Genomic DNA, 21976 nt, shown 5'->3' with positions numbered 1-21976 from the left:
ATGGAGATTTCATCAAAAGAAAATACTCATTTTTTCTCAAAAAACACCATCCTGCCCGTTGACCGATCGTCATTCAAATCTGAATCTTCTGCATCCAAGGAAAGACAGTCTTGTTGTGGAGGTATAAAGGTAGAGTAAGAGTTTTTGAATATTCCAGTAGGGACTTAGAAAAAACTTTTTTTTTTTTTTTTTTTTTTTTTTTTTTTGTGAACTGTGCCTTTTCAAGTTCTGATTGTGTCTTGATGAGTCAGCATGCAATGGTTAAAACTCATCAGCACAAAAAAAGTCTGTTTCAGATTTGTATTTGGCTAAGCTTTGGCAGTGTTCAAATATAACACGGTTGAGTATTGCAGGTTATGAGATCTTCAAGGGTCATCCTGAAGAAACTATATCCTCCTTATGGCCCCCTCCTATTTTCCTGAAGAACAGACAGGTACCACAGGCAGCTGTTAATTCAGATTGCTTTTTAAAGATTACAGCCATGGTAGCCTTCTGGGCTTTGAAAACCAGTGTTTGCATTGAGGTCCATGTGTTCTGAGTGCTGTATTATTGAAGTGTTATTGTGATATTCCTGGCTTGAGAGAACTCTGCATGAGGGAACTTTGAAACAAAACAGCAGAAGCATCACCACCTTATCTGCATTTTTCTCACCCATGAGGAGTATCTCTTTTCCCCTGTTCTCAGCCCTGGTGAGGCCACATCTTGAGTACTGTGTCCAGTTCTGGGCCCCTCAGTTCAGGAGGGAGATTGAGGTGCTGGAGCGGGTCCAGAGAAGAGCAAGGAGCCTGTGAAGGGATCCAGCAGAAGTCCTGTGAGGAAGGGCTGAGGGAGCTGGGGGTGTTCAGCCTGGAGAAGAGGAGGCTCAGGGGAGACCTCATCACTCTCTACAACTCCCTGAAAGGAGGTTGGAGCCAGGTGGGGTTCGGTCTCTTCTCCCAAGTAGCTACCAGTAAAACAAGAGGGTATGGACTTAAGCTCTGCCAGGGGAGGTTTAGGTTAGATATTAGGAAAAAAAAATCTTTACAGAGAGGGTGATCAGGCATTGGAATGGGCTGCTCAGGGAGGTGGTGGATTCTCCATACCTGGAGGTTTTTGAAAAGAGACTGAATGTGGCACTCAGTGCCATGGTCTGGTAACCACAGTGGCAGTGGATTAAGGGTTAGACTTGATGATCTCAGAGGTCCTTTCCAACCAGGATGATTCTGTGATTCTTTGATTCTATGATCTTCTCAAGGCAATGGAAGTTCCCTGCTTTCAACCTCTCAATGTGGATGTACTTATGTACCTTGGAGGAAGATTCCTCCCTGTATGTGACACCAGGACACAGGAGGCAGAACGATGCTTTGCATTCTCTCTGCTTTCCAAAGCAAGGCTGTAAAATGCTGACACTCTCTTGGGTGAGGTCTCAATAAGTCACCATACCACATTGAAGTGAGATGATTTGAGTTCAATGGAAGAAATGAGTCTTTGGCCTTATCTAGTTCTTTTCATCTTGCACAGTCTTTTACACAAACACACACACTCCCCTACTTTAAAATACTGATCCATCTCCCAATGCAGTCAATGATTTCAGCAATAGTTGACCTGAAGTCTATAAATCTATAAAAAATATTTTTTGATTAGTTGAGTATGATGAATCCTGTACATTTTTTTTATTCCTGAATATTATTCTTACGTTTGTGGACAGAACATGGGGTTCTGTCTTGAAAAAGAAGACATGTTGTATTAATTAAATTTGGAGCACAATAGGAATTCTATCATTGTTCTTCCATTTGTTGCAGCAGTAATCTGATTCCCTTGTTGAATAAGCCTTCAGTCACAGATGAGGCAGATTAGGAATCAGATTATTAGCTCAAAAAATAGAAAAGTAATGATATTTCAGCTGTTTCTGTTAAAAAAAATCATGATTTTTGGAATCCAAAATATATGATTAACCTTTAGAACACCAAAACAATATGCAGATTCAGCAGGATGTTCTAACCAATTATCAGCTTTCCTATGTGTTAAAAATGCCTTTATTAAGCAAAAAGATATGGTGAATTATCTACTTTCAGTCATCAAAAAACCACAGAAAAATGTGAAATCATGTTCGTCTTTGAGTTCCAGCTCTAAATGAAGAACACTTTTCCATCAGTTCTACGTGGTCTTCATCTGCCTTCCAAGACATCTACAAGGCCAGTGGAAATGTTTGTGCCAAAGATAGAGAGTTTGCATTTCTCATCTGACACATGATTTTCTTATGGAAAACCATATTTGCTTTCATATTTCTATTTAAAATCCAAGGGAACAAACATACAAAATAGGAAACATGACAGCAAGGTTTTACTACAGAACTTTTTGGGAGCCCTCACTGTGGTAATAAGAACCAGATACACTTTATTTACCCACAAATGTTTCTGAAGAAGAAATAGCTAGCACTGGATAAAGCGCTGTGAATGTTACACAGGTATATTTGAACACATATAACACAATATCTTGCATTCAACAGTGGTGCCAGTTTTATTACCAGTATGGTTTGTGAAATGAGAGTCTGTAAGAAGTGTTGCATTGGAGGTGAGTGCATCTCTTCAGAGAAGCTTACTGGGAGAATGATTGCTTAGAGACCAGGTCTAAGGAGCAACAAAAAGATTTACACATCTTTATATAACATCACTGTGCCTTAATTTCTGGTTTAGGGGGTATTTTGACACATTTTACAAAAAGCATCCCTTTATATTCATTCCACACAACCTGTGTCTGAAGGCAGAAAGGAATTTTGTGCTTTCCATAAGCAATTGCAGAGTGTGAGAGTAGATTTGGAACTTGTAAACTCAGTAAAGCTGCAATCTGTGAAGGCAAATTTAGGCAATAAATAGTTCTGCAGGAGTGAAATACTCTGCAGGAGTGAAAGAAGGATCCTGCACTTCCAATGTCTGCATTTCTGGGTGGGGAATTAGGTTCCTGAGACAATCTCTAGTCTTGTCCCAGAGCCTGACGAGCTGTTGGTTGTTGAAGTGAATGCAGTGCCCTTCTGCAGCACATCCTCAAGTATCATTTTGTGCAAAAGGCATTAATTCTGCAAGCTTGCAACATGTACCAAAACACACTGAAGAGGGTGGGAGTTTCCTTTCCAAAGCCCACTCGTGATTCAGACTAAGACTCTAAGACAGATACAGAGATATAACTAAGAGAAAATAAATGCCTCTGCAAAGCAAAAAGGTGAGAGAAAGTTGCCCCAAGCAGCATGCACACAGAAACAAGTGCATATTTTAGAGCTGGCAAGAGATCTGGTGGGGAAAGGGTGAGCCTAGAAGAGACTTGCCTGGCAGGTCACTGATGCGTGGAGCCATGTTGCAGGAGGCAGAGACGTCTCCCTCCTGACCACCCCAGGGCTTCAGTGGGAACAGCTTGAAACAACAGTGTTCTCACATCTAGACAACTGCAAAATTTTTCCATTAAAAAAATACCCAAATAATAACTCCCCTTTCCGCCAAGCTGCACTTAATATTTACTGCTATGGTGCAACATACCCCCTCCTTAGAGAGATCATGAGGGCAATAGGTGCCTCCATCTTCTAAAGCGTCAGTAGCTTTGACATCTACCTGAACCTAGAAGTGGTTGATAGCAAGTTTACATCTTTATTACTTATGAGAAATTGACAAAGTAGTAATCTAGAATGTCATTAAAAAGTAGGAGGAACGTTGATGTGATTTTTGAGAGAAATAAGAGGTGAGAACATAGGAATTGTTTAAAAATAAATCATGAAGTAAAGCCTTTTGTACTGCCTGATTTTAATTACTGTCAATTTCTTTCACAGATATTTGTTGGTGCATTGTCTTTTGTTTATTTTGCTAAAGCGCTGGCAGGAAGCTATTTGAAGAGCACTATCACACAAATAGAAAGAAGATTTGATATCCCTTCCTCTTTGGTGGGCATAATTGATGGCAGTTTTGAAATTGGTATGTGCTGTAGAAACCTATTTTTTTTTCAGAAAAGATCAGTGTTGTTGTATCAATCTGCTTGAACCATTAAGACTGAGCAAAAGTCATGTAGTGAAAATCAGCACGAGTTTCAGTGAGATCACATGAAACAGGATACAGTTGCTAACACAAGAAATTCAACATAGTCCTAAATATTTTGCAATTTGCAAAGTTGGTGTCTGGCTAATTAATACTAACAGGCACTGGGACTGTTGAATGAGAGTTCACCTGCACAGATTTCTGCTTCCTCTCTCCTCTTGTCAGCAACTCCCCATAAGTACTTGTCCCCACAAGTGTTTGTCCTTTGGAAATTTATTAAGCAGCAAGAGTAAAAACTTCTAGCTATAATCTGTGGTCATTGCCTGGTCCATCCCCTTCCTTCCTGCCCAGGGTTTCCAGCATGACATTGTGCCTTGCAATTTCAGATTATCTTGTGGGGGTTCAGTGGACTGCAGTATTCACAGGAATGAAATCTTAGCCCAGCTGTATAGTTTGAGTCCTTCTTTTCCTGGTTTTCCTGTTTTTTTCCTTCTTTTCCTGATTTTTCCTTTTCCTGGAGTAATGTTTCCCTCAGATACCACAGTTCTTCTCTTTTCCAGCTGCTTATCCCAACATGTATGATTTTCTTATCAATAGACAGCATCAGAGTCCTGTAAGAATGCCTGAAATGAGGGCGAAACATCAAGCCCACCTGATTTGCTCTCTTCCACTGAAATCCCTACACATACCATACACCAGAAATAATTATTTTAGAAAATCTTTGATTGATAAGCTGTAAAACTCAGTTTTTGGTTTTGTCCTCTCAAAGGGAACCTCCTAATCATAATTCTTGTAAGCTACTTTGGAGCGAAGCTTCACAGGCCAAGAATAATTGGAGCAGGCTGCTTAATTATGTCAGCTGGAACATTCCTAATTGCAATGCCCCAGTTCTTCATGGGACGGTAAGTGCAAAGTGATCAGTATTTTCCAGCTGAGCTATGCACACTGAATCTTAGCTCCCTGAAATATTTAGGCATTGGTTGTGAAAATGCCTGTAGAAATAGGCATATGCGGATGTGGTTGCTCAGTTTGGTATTTGGTATGAAAATAATTGTTATTGCAGACTAAAAATTTAACCTGTATGGTACTCTCAGTTGTAATCAACTTATTGTTTTGTTAGTTTGTGATCTTGATCAGCTACATTTTACGTGGTTTAAGAATTGTTGAAGCTTCAGTGAGGAAGGGGGGACTAAACTAAAGGAGACAATCTGGATATTGTCTCCCACAAGACAGACAATACACCCACTGATAAACTCATACAGATTGACATATTATAGCACAGAAAAGCACCTGTTAAACTGAAATGCATCACTGGGACACAGAAAAAAACAAAGGAACAATTTTTATGTGCTACCCTAGTATAAAATGAGTTCTGTTTATCCCAAACACTGGGTAGCAATGAAATCTTAGTTTTAGTGCTATGGCCCTATCTTCCATGGTAGTAAATATTCTCTTTGCTTTTTCTTATAAATTGAGATATTAAAAATATAACTTATTTTTAAATAGGTATCGGTATGAGAGATTCCAATCTGCCATCAACTCAACTGTTAGCATCTCTCCATGTCTGCCAGATAAAAGCCAAACTCCACTCTCAGCCTTGGAAAAATCTCAAGGAAAAATAAATGCAGGTGAGTACCATCTATTTTAAATATTACAACAAGCAAGCAAAAATTCATCAAAAGGCTTCCAAACTCTCAAAGTAAATGGCAATCAGACAGATCATTCCAATAGAAAAGCCAAATCTACTGGCTGAGGCAAATTTATTAAAGATAGATATATAACTGCCACTACTCACTGCCAAGATATTTTTTCAGCCTGCAGCCTTTCCGTCATCCTTGTTGTCTCTTCCAGCAACTTTCTGCAGCTTTGTGCCTTCCAGAAACACCAAACCATCTCCCATGGGGACCTTGGAAAATCATGGTCTTCTCCCTATGGGAAATGTGCCTTTGGATCTTCATCTCTGTGGAAATTCCTGCTTGAGTCACCCCTCTTGTTTCTCTCCCTTCCCACTGACTCCATTTTCCACACCTGGAAAGTGATTCCCTTCTGGGTGAGTTGAGCTTCTTGTAGGCAAGGAGCCTTCCTTCCCAATGCCCAGCCACAAATAAGCTGTGAATGAGCAGAACAATGTCACAAAATATGTGTGCATTTGCATTCTCATAGCTGTGGATTAGATATGACCAGTGGTGCTCACTATCATCAATGTTTCCTAACACTTTCCATTAGGAGATCCCAATTTTTGTTTAGAAGGAAGTGGAAAAGATTTCCAAAATAGTACATGGCATCAGGTTTCTAAAACTAGACAGCTTCTGATATCTTTGGTGGTAGTTGTTCATGTTAAACCTGTCCATCTCAAGCTGACTGTGTTAAAATTGCCATCCTCACCTCACACAAAACCTTTTTCACAGTTCCCACACTGTTTTTCACACATTAGAAGTGTTTTATAAGTCTTGTGCATTCAGTGTCAAAATATTAAGAAAAGCACATCATTGTTGTCTCTCTTGTGATGTATACAGGATGTGAAAAAGAAGCAGGCTCTTCCATGTGGATCTATGTTTTGCTGGGAAATCTTTTGCGTGGAATAGGTGAAACTCCTATCCAGCCTTTGGGAATCACATACATTGATGATTATGCCATTGGAGAGAATGCTGCCTTATACATTGGTAAAATAAACAATAGTTTGTTTTTTTTTTTCCTAATGGATTTTTCCTAGAGGAAACCAAGTCATTCTGAATAATGTACTGAGTTCTAGCGATATAAGTTGCCATGATGTTTTTGGTTGCCTCATTTCCAATATTAAAGTTTACTTAACAGTCATGTACACTAAAGGGACCAAGTTCCCTTTTAATTATACAAGCACAGTTTCTTTATCTTCATTTAAGGAAAAAATTTGACCTTAGGTTCCTGCTGTTACCCTAATCTTCCTAATTCTTCTGGATGTGGACTGCTGAGCCTCTGGGTACATTCAGGTCTCTGGAAAGTGATAAAAAGAACCCCATGTAGTATTTTAAGCACTAAAAATAGAATTTCAGCTGGCACTCAGAGCATTCCCCCCAGATTCAAGTAGAATTATAAACAACGGTGCTTAGGTTCTGAGAAGATGGTATCACTGTTTTCCTATTTTGTTTGTTGTCTGAAGCCCTCACATTCATCTGAGATACTACAAAAAAAAGTCATTCCCCATCACCTTCTTATTTTGATAAGTTCCCAGTCTGGCACAAGGCAAAACTTCAGCTTCTCTCTGTAAAAGATTCGGTCTCCTCAGATTTACAGATCAATTCTGAAAAGTCAAAATATGCAGAAAGATTAGCTGAGGTTATCTTGAAACACACTTATATTGGATACCAAACCAAAGTGATTTAAAGGTTCTATTTGATGATCTTAAAGGTCTTTTTGAGCCCAACTGATTCTATGATTTTTTTTGCCTATTTGGGACTCACCACAACTTCAAGTGATCGGTTACCTTTAATAATTGACATTTGCTTTCCAGGTGCTTTAATCTAATCATCTGAAGGGTTTCTAGCAATCAAAGATTGACACTAGTATTGAGTTTAGGCCACTAAGTTCCCTGAATTTTTTCTTTTGGGCTGAATTTAATTCTTTAATTGAATGATAACCAAAAGAAGTCAGTGCCAACTCAGTGGGGCAAATTTTTTGTTAGATTTTTTTCCTTCTTTAAAATTTTCTAAATTTTGTAACTGATGTGCCAGAGAACAAACTCTCTCTTTTTGTATTTTAAGAGTGTTGCCCATCATATTTCATACTTTGTTGACAACCATACTTTGTTGTCAGGTGCAGTAGAACCAGGGGTCTTTTTAACTCAGAGGAGTAATCGTCCTCTCTTTTCTATTGCAGGTTGTGTGCAGACTGTTGCAATTATAGGACCAATTTTTGGCTTTCTTCTAGGATCACTTTGTGCCAAACTTTATGTTGACATTGGATTTGTAGATCTGGGTAAGTCCAAAGACTAAGGTTTTAAAAAAAAATCAGTCAGGCTCCAATATGTCTCTTTTAGGCCAAGAACTATCTAGTTATCTTCTAGGCATAAGGGGCTAGCAGGGTAGAGTGGGTGCTTGATGACATGACACCAGCGCAGTGCGCTGTGAAGAAAAGGTTGGCAGGAAGGTGGGCTTGGAGGAAGTAGGAGCCCTGATTTTTCCTCAGTCCCATCAGATCTGTGGCTGGTGCTTTTCAGGAGATGTCCTGGTGAGGAGATGTCTCTGGGGGAACTGCAGGCACCAGGAGGAGGCAGGGATGAGGCTCAGGATCCTGCCAAGGGCTGTGGGTGTGCAGCTTGTAGTACAAAGTCTCCTTACCTGAAAAGAGGTCTTGCAATGAGTACTAGGGCTCCTGATACCCTTCCTCTCAAGAAAACACCTTCCACCCCACTTTTCTCTGGCACCTTTGTGCAGAAGAGCCCAGATAGGAGCAAGAGCTTGGCTACCTCTTCTCCTGTACCATCCCATGTCCTTCCTTGGTCTTTGCTGCCTCTCTGGGAGCATGCAAGTGGCACAGCTGGGGACCCCAAGGTCTCAGGGGAAAGCCACTGCTGAGTCACAGGAATCAGCCAGTCCTTATTTCTTGCCCCACAATTTCTCCTGTAACACTGACAAGACACAAGACACAAGTAAACCTGATGCCATAGGGGGGGATTCCTCAGGAGAAAGTCTCTGCAAAAATCTCCTTCCTTGTTATCAGCAAACATTCCCAAAAAAGCTTTTATATGTTTCTCCTTTTTTTTTTTTTGGCTTTTTTCACAGAGAGTATAACAATAACTCACAAGGATGTGCAGTGGGTGGGAGCCTGGTGGTTGGGTTACCTAATAGCAGGGGTGATCAGCATTCTGGCTGGCATCCCTTTCTGGTTCCTGCCGAAACACCTCGCAAAACCAGAGGGCAGAAAGGATTCCAATACCTCCTCTGAGCAGTCAAAGTTCATTACTGAGGATAATAAGGAGCAACACAAATCTTACCAGCAACAAGTGAAGATTGCTGAGATGGCAAAAGGCAAGTCACTAGAGTTTCTGTGCTGACTGTTGAATCTCTCTCTCACTAGCTTTTACACTTTAGCCTTTCTGACACCATGTTTTAATGTTTTGATTGCTTTTTTTTTTTTTAATAGCTTTTTTTGCTCAGGTGTCAGTCACCAGCAAACTAATATGGCACAAAATGGGGCTTTTCATTGTTCACTGTTACGCAGAATTTCTTCAGCTGTAGAATTGCACTTTTGCCCCAGCAAATGTCATGTAACCCTTCAAAAAAATTTCATTCACATATCTTGACGGTTGCAGAAGTGGGAGGCAAAAATATTACGATGGCAGTTTCTGCTAAACCTTTTTCTTTAAGGTCTTTCATTAGAAAGCACATATAATATTTGATCAGAACAAGAATGGGCACAGATTAGATACAGTATTTTAGGTACTCCCTGGATTTAGACACAAGGTCTTTTGCACAATTACATTTCCTTGGCAGTACTTTTCCCAAAGCCTTTCCTGTTAGAACCTGACCCTGTAACTCAATATGTCTGTGTTAATTGTCATCTGTGCTGAGCTCCCTCTGTTCCCAGATCAAGGCAATAGACTCTGAGGATGTTGAGGACACACAGAAGCCAAATCACTTCTATGTTATGACTGCAATAAAGCATCTAAAATAAGATGACTCTTCTGGAATACTGGAATACTGATGTTTAGTATTTTGCTACACCTTTTCCCCATTCAGAAGTGGGGGAGCTCTTAGGAGCATCACTGGACTTCACAAATTCCTTCCAAAATGTCTTTTAGTCCTTCTTTAGAAGGAATGTTTCAAAACATTTTTCACAGCAGTAATTCTCTCTCTAGTCTGATTGTCACTTCTGCCATTTTGTCTTGCAGACTTCTTGCCATCACTGAAGAACCTCTTTGGAAATCCAGTTTACCTTCTGTATTTGTGTGCAAGTATCATTCAGTTCAATTCTTTAATTGGCATGGTGACATATAAGCCAAAGTATATTGAACAACAGTATGGGCAAACATCTTCAAAAACTAATTTTGTTATAGGTAATACTATCTCTGCCTCTTGATGCCTTAAAATGGAGATAAATGGAGTGGCACTTATATACATACAGGGAAAATTACAATTTTTAAGGATATGTTTATTTCTTCACCTTCTTTGCTTGTCTTTAAGTAGTAGCTCAGAGAGGTAAGTTATTTAATTTCTACTTTTGCACTAGCTCTGAGTTTATCTATGTAAATATTCTACTGTAAATTTGAAAATAATGTATATACACAGCAAGATACTAATTGAAAACAGAATTAATTTTAAAATACTTTACATGAACTTGTCATCAGACAGATGTGTTCCCTTGCTGGCTCTCTATTTGTTTCAAGAAAATCAACACCAGTTCAGTGAGTGCTATAGGACTGATCATAAAGTAGATGTGATATTGCCAGTGATTTCTTACTTTCCGTTGAGGTTGGTGTTAAATAAAAGGAAGTCAAAGCCATACCAATGATCACGCTGGAAACTTAACATTATCTCAGTGTGACACTGGTGAGGGAAAAATAGGTATTTCTTCCCTAATTTTACCTTAGAGCCCTCCGACACAGCATGAGAGCTGCTGCCTCTGCCTTTGGGTACCCAGGTGGATATTTTTGGGGATGTCTTCAGGATAATAAACCCCACTGCCCAACTGCTGAACCTGCAGGTTAGGGTTCAGTTCCTGAGGTCCAGGGATTCAATAGCATTACACAGCAAAGAGGTTTACGTCTGCCCAACACAGAGGGAACTGCCTTGTTTCAGAGCAGCATTAGTTGCACAGCAACAGAGGTATATATGTGCAGAAAAAGCTGTATTGATCCTTTGTGCTATGTTAATTCCTTAAAGAGAGAAGCTGGAATTTCCTGGCACAAAACTCCTCAAAGTGAGAAGAAATCTTCAAGCACAGTCGATGGCCAGAGAAAGTCCAGAAAACAATCCCTACATTCAGTACAGTATTTCTCATTGTATTTAAAGGTTTTCTGGAGCTAAGCTTTCAGTTATGTGCAAACTGAGTGAGGATTAAGGTCCATCTGATTTTACAAAGCATAGGGACTATATCCAACAGCAAATGTGCAATGGCTTGGCCAGGGAAGGATCCCGGATGAGTGGTCATCTCTGTAGTAAGACATTTTTAATTCCTTCTTTTCCTTTCTCTCACAATTCACTGTCGCTAAGAAAGCTGAATGCTAACACCAATAGTGTCTATTTCCCTTTCCTGACCTTTTTTTCTTATTCCTTTTTATTTATTTTTGCAAAACAGTTCTGATCTATTACTCTGATATCAGAATTTGCAGAGCAATTTGAAGTTCTATAAAAAAATAAAACCAGCCGGAGGTCATGAGAAAGTATTTTTCAGTTGTCACAACCCAAGAAACGTGCAAGAAAGTAAAATGACTACTGCTGTGATTTTTATTTTCCTTAAATATGTACACTTCACTCCCCCCCACCATGATGCCAGTGTCAAGCAATGCAGTTTTCTGTAGGGATCAGACTCAAGGTTGTGAGTAAATGATACATGTAGGAATTGGCAGAAAGAGAGTGGGTACCCTCTTGTGCATCACACAGCTCACATTTCCAATCCTGCTTCCTTCTTTGAAGCAAAAGAGAATAGGAAAACCTGATAAATAGCTTTCCTAGGGAGCCTGTTGATGTCACCTCCCTGGAAATGTTTAAGGCCAGGTTGGCTGAGGCCTTGTGCAATCTGGTCTAGTGGAAGGTGTCCCTGCCCATGCAGGGAGGGTGTGTCTGGATTGATCTTTAAGGTCTCTTCAAACTCTAACCACTCTATGAATCTATGATAGTGACTCATAATTTACATATCCTGTATTTTGGATGCTGCTTCTAAATCCCCCGAAATACAGTTTTCACGTATGTGCAGAATAAAAAGTGCAACCCCAGCAAAGTATCCTAAATCCCCACAGTAACTGGTCTGGGTTCATGTGCTCAACCAAGATGCTGGCTCCTGGGTTTGTTAGATAGAATGTGTCTTTTCTAAGATCAAACATTTCTTCTAAGCACTGATTTTTTCCATCTGTACAAATGGATCAATTACTGACTCAAGCCAGAAATTAAAGGTATTCCAATGCACTTCCTAGAGGGAAGAATAGCTCTAATGTCATAAACTGGTGTTTTATACGAAGTGCTTTGAAATCTGATTATAATATCTCCAGTCCTCTGAACAAACTTCTGAAACTTCATTTGCTATATGAACGCATGTATGCTTTGGTACTTGCTTGTGTTTCGTGCACCCACTTGTCTCAGGATCTCTGGGTGCCATCATGGACTGAAACCTGCAAACTGGACACACAGACATATGCGAGGTAGGAATTTAGTGTGCTGAAAATGTCTGGAAAAATAATATGCAGTATAAATGAAATCCTACAAAGAGCACCTTTCTTGACTGAGCAGTATCATTTACAATAGTCTATTTAGATCTTTTTTGCATTTAGTGAAATAGGTTGGGGTTTTTTTTGTTTTATTGTCCATGACTATCAATATGGATGCTTCTTTGAGCAGAGATAAGGATTGTCTAGACAAGAATTAATGGTTACCCAGTTTTACATGTTTACTTCAATACTCTTCTGTTTGATTGCCTGAAGCCTGACGTGAAAGCCCAGAGGTTGTACCTACCTCTCTGCTGGTACAGCACCCACCTAAAGAAGCATTTCAACAACCAAATCCAGAGAAATTCCGTAAGTCTCCTGGGCATGGAGACAATGACATACCAATGGATTTCTCCCCCTCAGAAGGAGAGTTCTCTTCTCAGAGGCTTCTCTAGAGAATTATCTATTTCATGGCTGAATCAAAACAGAAAATGCAAGTCCAGCTCCAGACTTCATAAGACTGTAGGTGAAACCACTTTTGTCCTCTAGGAATGAGGCTTCTACTGTCAGTGGAAAAGGAAAGGAAAAGAAAAAAGCCAGAAAGCCAGAGTGGGGCAGTCCCTGAGATTGGCCCTGTTGCTCCTAATCTTGCTGTATGGATGAAGGGAAGGTTTACAGCAAAACCCTACACTGGGCAATGGGACTGTAACTGTATTGACTGCCCTAAGCAGCAAAATACCTCAGGTAACTTTTCTGTGCCCAGGACAACTTTTTTTGGAAAATAACACTACAAGTACTTGAATAAACACTATCATGATCCACTCACTGACAGACTAACAGTGGAGTAAACCCCCTGGCTTAAGAAACTGAAAGTTCATTATCTCACCCTTATACATGATGTCTCTGTCAAAAAGCTATCAAAGAAACATTTGAGTGGGAGCATGTTTTTAAAAGCAGTCACAGCACCTTTGTAGGAACAATCCAAGTCTGGACAAATCGAGTGTCCCAACTGAAGACCATTCGCATTTTGTTGCTTCATCTTTTTGCTGCTGGTGGTTTGGTTATATTTTGGGTTTGTTTCTTTCTTTGGTTGAATACCTGGGATTTGTCTGTTAAGCTGGCGTTTTTATTAATACACATTTCTCTGTTTGTTTTCAGGTCTTATCAACATCCCTGCTGTGGCCTTTGGCATATTCTCGGGGGGGCTGATCATGAAAAAATTCAGAATCAATGTTTTAGGGGCTGCAAAACTCTCCCTGGGATCCTCTTTCTTTGGTTATCTTTTACTCCTCTCATTATTTGCTATGGGCTGTGAGAACTCGGATGTGGCTGGACTGACCGTGTCATACCATGGGTATGATGGGAAGAGCATGATTTAGCATAAAGTGCTATGGCAAATCAAACTTCTTCCTCATTTTATTCCATAAAGTATATATTGTTGAAAAGAGAATGACTGACCTAAATATGCTTCCCAGAAATTTGATTCAAAGAGGTGGAAAACGCTCCATCTATTCCAGTGGGCATTGTGTCAGAATCCTTTCATGATTGTTGCCTTCAGCCCAGAGGGGGTTATGCCACAAGTGCAGATTAATTTTCTGATTACTTTTTAATTATTATTGCCATGAGACCCATCCTTTGAGCCTCGAGATTTATGAAAATATGAGGAGCTCAGTAGGGGGCGTGAGATTCAATTAATTGTTCTTTGCCTCTGTGTGCTGCTGAACAACCCATGCCATTTAGTGTCTTTGAACCCAAAAGTTAAGAATTCACAAGTTAACCATGAGTTAGCCGTAACACTAACCATGAGATATACCTGTGGCTAGTGCTGTTTGGTCACTTTTGCCCATGCTATTACTCTGTAAAGCTCACATTTTAGGACAACTTTCCAGCACCAACTCCAGAAGCTGCTCTTCTGGTGACTTCAGCAGTATCTGGCTGAAGCTGGTGGAAGCTGTCATGCAAGGTGTCAGACCATAATTTGGATAAATCTTATTATGATAATTTCCTAACTAATTTCTACAGCAACCTTTTCCCACAAATATTTCATTCTCCTATTTGCCACTGGAGTAATCAAACTTTTTTGCCCAGTTTTGCTAAAAATGCATCAGGCCTCAGATAACTAAAATCAGAAAAATCTGAGAAAATGCATGAACAGAAATTGTTAGTTGTTCCACTTGTCTACTATCTCACAGTAAGTGGTGTGATACTGTGACAACGTGATTCTATGATTCTATGATTTTGATAACAGAGAGTTTCCAGTGCAGCAGAAATGTGAAGAGATACCTTACTGGTGTACAGAGAGCAAGTCTGGTCAGGTGCATCTGCCCAGAGAGCATGACTCACAATTCAATAGTGATTTTTTTCCACATCTGCTAGAAAATATGGTTGTAATTTCTCTTTTTCCTCAGAACTAAAAAGACAACTGATTATGAGCAAGCCCTGTTTTCAGAGTGCAACTCAGGCTGCTTATGTTCCAAGAATGACTGGGACCCCATCTGTGGGGAAAATGGAGTTACCTACATTTCTGCTTGTCTTGCCGGCTGCCAGGCGTCCAACAGCACTGGGGAAAATACCGTAAGAGATGATCTTTTATTTCCATATCTGATGTCATAGTTTTTCTAATTTAACCAGTTCCGGTGTGGTGGTTTAAAATTGAGTAAAGCACATCCTCTCCAGCCCTACACTCCTCAGGTTTTGCTAGCAACTCTCTCAATTACTGTTTAAATTAGAAATCCCAAGCAGAGAATGTAAGAGGGTTTGGGTTTTTTTTTACTACTAAAGCCTACTTTAAAAGACACCACTAAAGATATTTTTCAGCAGTAGATACTTTCTTAATAAATTCCTCCTACTATGTGCAAGCCCTTTCCTTTTGAAAAACATTCTCTAGTTTGGATTTAAACTTTCAACCACCCAGAAAAGCACGATGTACAATTCCTGAGCAAACACTTCTCTTCTGTTTAGATTATCATACACTTTTGCCTGCTGTCTTGCAGATATTTTTTAACTGCAGCTGTGTGGGGACCTTGAATTCTTCTTCACAAAGCTCCTCAGCTGTGGTGGGACCATGTCAAAAAGGAAACGACTGTCCAAAAATGTTTCTGTATTTTCTAGTAATATCAGTTATCACTTCATATACTTTGTCAGTAGGTGGCACACCCGGATACATACTGCTTCTAAGGTAAGGAATAATTTCTTCTAGCATTGTCAAACATTTCCAAGGTGTTTTGACATGTGTAATGTCCCCTCTAGCGTTGTCAAATGTTTTCAGCTATGCAAGATGGCTTTAATTTTACTTTTTTTACTATTAAAAGGCATCTTCATAATTCAACAATGAGTTTTCTACCAATAAAGCAACAATGTGCTTAAGATTTTCTGCACCAGCATTACCTTTCTGGTTTTAAACATGATATAGGATGTCTGGATATAATTTATACCAAATTCCACTTCTCTTAATGCCTTTTACATTGCCAGAATGATGTTTAATGGACTTCACAGAAGTGGCAATTAGGTCTGTCCATGCCAATATGTTCCACTGTTCCTTACTTGCTATGGATACCGATGCACAGATACACTAAGGTGATCTAACCCAAATCCTCTGTTTAAAATCAACTTTTCTCTTCAAGTCCATTTTATCATTCCAAATAATTGTTCTATCCCAGATTTCTCTCTTCAAAATAAATATACATTTAGCATGAGGGAGGGTTATAGGTTTTCCTCTATCGTAATAGTCACGGTTTATTAAATGCTTGTCCCAATGATTTGTTCCAACAAATATTTAACTGCTGGAACTATTTGTCCACCACCAAGTATAAGTTTTTAAGCTAATTTTAGAGGGTGCAAAGGAAAGATAATACTTCCAGTAATTAATCTGGATTTTTGTCAGCTTCTTGCAATTTTTGGATTCTAAGTGCTACTCCACTCTGGTCTGGATAGCTTTCTTTCTCAATTCCTCTTTCCAAATTATTTCCAGATGGGTACAATTTACTTCTCAAACAAAACAACCTTAAATATAGTTATACTAATCTTTATTATCGTTATGTTTTCTTGAACCAAAATTTTCTTAGTTTTTTAGTACAATATTCTGCAACAGGCCCTGTCTCATTTCCAGCATCTTTATGTCCCATGGAAAAGCCCAGTGATAGAACTGGTTTAATATGGGCTATATGGAAAAAAAAAATTAAAAAAGAAATGTAACTTCATCTATGTTTCCAACACAGTCCTTTTACCAGAAGTAATACAGATAGACTTTCAGAAATTGTTGAGGTGAGCATTACCTTCCAAAAACACTACCAGTGAGATGTATCCCTTTAACTATAAGACTATGCAAGGATGCAGTTTCCTTCCCCCTTCCTGCCATATATGTCCCCTTTCTATCCATAAATCATATGGTAGAAAATGTACAGGGCTCTGAAACTACTGTTGCAGTGCTCAACCTCCTGCTCTCCATCTTGTCTCCAATGCAGAAGTGTCTGGGAAGACACATTCATAGTTTAGCATTTTGTGAGCTTAAATCACACCACAGGGTAGCCTGCACTTCTCAACCTTAAGAACTTTCTCTCAGGAGACTTAATACTTAACATATTTATTTAGAAGAGCATAGAGAGGTTTTCAATAATGATACTGAGATAAAGAAATATTTTGGTATATGAAACCAGCAAAAGAAATGCATTGGTTCTGTTTCAAAGCTTTTATTTCTGTTGAAAATCATTTTACTTTGAGAGCCATTTAATTTATGTGTTTTTCTGCTCTCAGTTGAAGACACCCAAATCTCATGTGCAGCTAACTAAAGCTTGTTGCTTGTTTCAGTAAGTTCAACCTTTTTTCTTTTTTTTTTTTCCCTCACTGCAAATGACCTGTGGGCAAAATTCCATTTTAAGCTAATGATTGCTTTTCTGAAATTCATCATTGACTGGCTTTCCCTGAAAATATGCCTGAAGTGAAACTGTGTTTCTGTTCCCAGAAAGAAAACAAACAAACTCTTTGGAATCAAATTGCCTCAGGTGGAGGTGCAGTCTTCATTAAGTATTTTTTCCAATTTTCTGTTTTTAAAATTATTCAGTATTCAGTCATCTCAGATAAGATTTCAGAACCTAGGTAAGATGATGTTTTCAGATAAGATGACATTTCTGTGCTTGCCATGGAGCACAAATACAGTTAAATCCCTAAAAACCTGTAAGATTTAATGGCATTTACTTCAAGGGTTTAGGCAGGTGAAATATGCTTGCAGCTAGTGACCCAGTCATTTGCTGAAATGGCTCTTTAGTTGTATTACACTAATTGCAATTGCCAAGGAACTTGGGAAACCCCTGAAGTTCTGTAGAAAAAAAGCCAGAATCCAGATAACTGTTGTTCAAACGTAGGCTATTAATAGCAGGTAATTAGGCAGTGAAAAGGAAGTCTCAGATCTCACACAGAGGTTTGGTTTTCACTCAGTATCCTAAAGAAGTTGAAGTGTTTCCTTGCAAAGATACTGCATATATTCAAATTATTTTCCATCAGAAAGAGGGAAAACTTTTTGCAGGATAGAAACCCTATGGAACCCATAATAAATATCCTGTTATTTGTTTTATTTTCTACTTTTCATTTTCTATTCCCTCGCATTTGGTTAAAAGAACTTCTAGGCTGAGGCTTGTTTATGAAGCATAATCTTTAGGAGGGCAAAACACTATCCTTCCAGCTCAAACTCATATTACATTCACATCTGCAGAGATGGCAGTGCACAATATATATGTCACAATATAACAGACTGTATAAAGATAATCTGTGATTAGAGCATTAGAGAATAAGGTCCTCAAAGTATAAAATGAGATGCATGCAATGATTTTTTTGACCATGATATTTGTTTTATATGTATGTCCTTTATGTCCGTTTCTATTTTCACTAAATTAAGGGAAGATGACCCAAATATCATTTACAATACTGGTCCATAATGCTTCTCTGGCAGCCACATTGGGAAATAAGATATCACTGGTGGTGGAAAAAAGAGGTAGTTCTGCAATGTCTTTTGTATTTTTAAAAAGTTATTCCCTATTATGTGAATTTCTGCACAAACTGAGACAATCCTAGTTTGGAGCACATAGAATGAACATCCAAAGTGCTCTGTTTATCCATAGGACGCTGAATTTCAGCTTTCTTCCCCCCTTTTTTTTTAATATTGGATAGAATGACTGTGACAACAGCAAGTTGTGTGGGTTACCATAATGTTACATGTGTGCTACTCAAGTCAAGTATCAAGAATGTCCCAGTTTAATCGTATGACTGGGACCGACCACTCACAGATTGCTGCTAGTGTAGTGGATATGAAAGGCATCCATTCTCCTGCCCACCTCCTCCACCCTCCTAGAAGAGCCAGGATGATAACCCATGTCTGGAGCAGGCCACATCTGGAGCCAGAAGAACTGATGTCTGTGCTGGGGCTCCTCTGCAAGCTCAGAAAATCCAGATGAAAGTGAACTGTTTTGGCAGAGAATGCCTGAGAGGTTTTGCCTTTACATAAGGTGTGATCCTGATGCTAGATACAGTGCAATGAAAATTGTAGCTTGTACTAGCCTGGGTCATGATCAACAATTTCAGGGAGCATTTAACTGAATAAGATTCTCCAATGTTGTGTAATTTCTTAACCAATTTTCTTGTCCTACTTGAGTAACTCACAAGTGCTGACTCTATCTGAAAATGTACCACCTTCTTAAAATTGAATATAAGTGGGCAGAATTTCAAGATAAGGTTATGATTTTATAACATTATTTACATATTTCTGTAAGTCTGTTCAAGTAAGTGCCAGTAAGGCTTAAAAAGTCACATTGCTTTCCTTCCTCTTTCTCCCTATTTGTATTCAAATTATACACAGTCAGTAATTTATTTCTAATTAACACCTCTTTTTTTTTCTTATTTTTAGGTGCATTAAACCACACTTGAAGTCATTTGCACTTGGTATCTATACCCTGGCAATAAGAGTACTTGGTAAGTCCAGTTGTACTCTTAAGTCTATTTTAATATACTTCCCATTGATCATTTATCCTAGAATTGAACAGAATTGAACTGGAGAGAATGATGTCTAAATGACAAGTTAATATGACAAGATTTTTAACAAAAAAAAAACCCACAAAAAAACCTACTAACCCCAAAAAAGCCCCAATTAAACAAAAGGAAAAACAACCAGCATACAGGCTGGAAAAAGGAAGGATCTTTGTATTTCATAAGTTGTATAACTGTGTCTTAAGTACAATCAAATTATGCACTGTAATAAACCATAGAAGTGACAAGTGATCCTTTGTACTATGAAGCTAGCATCACAATGTCTTCTTATCTCTCCCTATTCAACAACAGGCATAATAGCATCTATGGCTCAGAATTTTTGATTGATTTTCAGGTATATTTTCATTAGTTTCTAAGAGAATTAGTCTAAGTACAAGTGTGCTTGAGGGCTGGGTTCACTGCAACCTTGTGGTGGAGCCACCTATAATTTTCCTCTAAAATCAAGGGTACCATGAGATGTAAATGAACTGGAAACTCTAAAATCTTCTATGTTTTCATTGAAGAGGGGATTGTTAGCAAGAAGCAACTCATGTATTTAAATAGAGAAGACACAAATGAGCTGGATAAGGTTGAAGAAATTATATCAAAAAATGCTGTAGGCTATTTGCTGCAAGCCTGGATTTTCCCCTCAGGCTTACTTTCTTCTCCATCAACCATGGGTAGTTCCTCAGGTTGCACAGATTCCATGATGTCATCATTAGCACCTGAAGGAAGGGTCTTCCTTTCCACCACCCACAAGCAAGTTTTTTCCCTGTCACAGTAGATCTGAGAATACTTTTAAGCCTCCCTGCAGGCTCGCAGCCACCCTGACTCCCTCTGACCAACACACAGGGCAATGCCCCGAGGCTGAGCAGGCCCCATCACTCTCAAGAAAGGAGAAATCTCTCCTTTTTCTTTTTTTTTTTTTTTTTTTTTTTTCCCAGAGGTGTCCTGCAGGGTGAAGGAAACCAAGCCATGGCCAGCACTCCTTCCTCTGACTTCCACAGGCTTTTTGATGTTCAGCTGTGTTTCCTCCCCACCCTGATCCCCCATAGGGAGGAAAGGGCGGTGTGTGCCGGGGCAGCACAAGGCACAGCTTCAACCAGCAAATGGTGTGGAAATGTCATTTCTGTTGGAATGTGTTATTTAATGTTCTGCATTAACACGTCTCTAGATCAGAACTGATCACCCTGGAAAGTAACCTTCTCGCCTCTATTTATTTGTTGAATACACCCAGCGGGAATTCCAGCCCCAGTGTATTTCGGTGTGGCCATAGATACCACTTGCTTGAAATGGGGAAGCAAAAGATGTGGGGGAAGAGGAGCATGCAGACTTTATGACTCCAGTTCACTCAGGTAACAGTTCTTCTCCATTTGCTCTTTAACTTGTGGTCTTTAAGAACATCTGCATCTGGCACTGGTAGAATTTTTGTCTGAAAATTTAAGTGAAAGATTTGATGCTGAATGAGTCTGACTAGCAATATTAACAATAATTCTCAGGTTTTAACATTCTCTCTTGATTTATTCACTTTTCTGAGGGGGAGTCATCTTATTTCAACATCTGCTGGAAATATTTAAATCACTTGATTTTTCACCCCCAAAAAATATTCTGTTAAAGCTTTCAGTCTAAAAATTCCTCTCTATTCCTTTTTTTTAACAACTATACTGTGAGAGTGTGTGTGTGTGTAAGTAAACAAGTAGGCAAACAAGTATAAGGACTGTTAAACCTCATCATCACTCCATGTTGGAGCTGGACCACAAAAAGAAAAATAATGTTGCCACAACACTTGGATTATCTAGAGGTTTAAGCATTCTGTTGTCTTTATCAGTTTATTGCTATAGCAGAGTAATTATGTGAACTGCATTAATGAAAAGCATGACCAGAAACAGAGAACGGAATAACCATGGTAAGAGGAAAATGAGGGAACAGGTTGCCCTTTCCCCCACCCCTGGGATAAAACATGAGGGGGAGGTACATCTTATTTAGAAATTTTGAAGAACAAAAGCTCAGTTGGGATTCATTACTAATAAAGCATCATGATGTTATTGTTGCTGCTGTTGTCGTTACTGTCATTATAGCTGTAAAGCAAAAATACCACCAGATGCTCTTGGCAGCACTGGACCTGTTTATGAGGGAAAGAAAAAATAAATTAATTGCTTAGAAATATTATTTTTATCCTCACTGAAGCACACTGGGTATCGATCAATGCCTGAGATGCTTTCTTGACCACAGACCACACAATACATGTCCTGGGTGAGCTGGCAAACTCTCATCTTCAGGGCCATCACCTTTCTTGAAGATCTTTCTTATTTAGCCTTACTGCGTGAAACTATGAATGTCTTTGATGCCTTCTAGTCATATGTTGTCTATGAAATAGGCTCTGATCAATCATTTCTCCCTCAGGTACATGTACCTGGGGCTGACTTTGGTGTTGGGCACGGTGTCCATTTTCTTCAGTGTTGCTGTCCTTTGGGTACTCCGGAAAAGTTCTTCTCCAGCAGACGAGACCCTCTCAGCCAACGGAGAGAGAGGCGCCTGTGGGACAAAGAGCAGGAGAGAGAATTTTGTCAGTAGTGACCATTTAATTCAGACAACTTACTGGCCAGAAAGGGAGACTAGACTTTAG

At 39.2% G+C, this 21976-nt stretch overlaps 1 protein-coding gene across 2 annotated transcripts; it reads left to right on the top strand.

The window, feature by feature from the left end:
• Positions 1-21976, top strand: LOC103539605 (solute carrier organic anion transporter family member 1C1). Of its 2 annotated transcripts, XM_008506116.2 has the most exons (14): positions 1-129; positions 3797-3938; positions 4768-4900; positions 5505-5626; positions 6515-6661; positions 7854-7952; positions 8759-9004; positions 9868-10032; positions 13495-13690; positions 14745-14910; positions 15330-15514; positions 19232-19296; positions 20588-20705; positions 21754-21976. In XM_008506116.2, the coding sequence occupies exons 1-14, from the start codon at positions 1-3 to the stop codon at positions 21974-21976; spliced, it is 2136 nt and encodes a 711-aa protein (XP_008504338.2). The 2 variants fall into 2 exon arrangements, with proteins under 2 accessions (XP_008504338.2, XP_008504339.2); XM_008506117.2 differs by lacking the exon at positions 6515-6661.

This window comes from Calypte anna, chromosome 1 (assembly GCF_003957555.1).
Source record: "Calypte anna isolate BGI_N300 chromosome 1, bCalAnn1_v1.p, whole genome shotgun sequence".
NCBI classification, from domain to species: domain Eukaryota; kingdom Metazoa; phylum Chordata; class Aves; order Apodiformes; family Trochilidae; genus Calypte; species Calypte anna.
The sequence above is the reverse complement of the archived record's forward strand: the minus strand, read 5'-3'. Positions and strand labels throughout refer to the sequence as shown.

Excerpts from the sequence above, each read along its gene's own strand:
- LOC103539605 (XM_008506116.2), top strand. The coding sequence starts at position 1 with ATGGAGATTTCATCAAAAGAAAATACTCATTTTTTCTCAAAAAACACC. Across the intron at positions 9,005-9,867 it reads GATTGCTGAGATGGCAAAAG|ACTTCTTGCCATCACTGAAG; the intron begins GCAAGTCACTAG and ends TTTGTCTTGCAG. Across the intron at positions 19,297-20,587 it reads CCTGGCAATAAGAGTACTTG|CGGGAATTCCAGCCCCAGTG; the intron begins GTAAGTCCAGTT and ends GAATACACCCAG.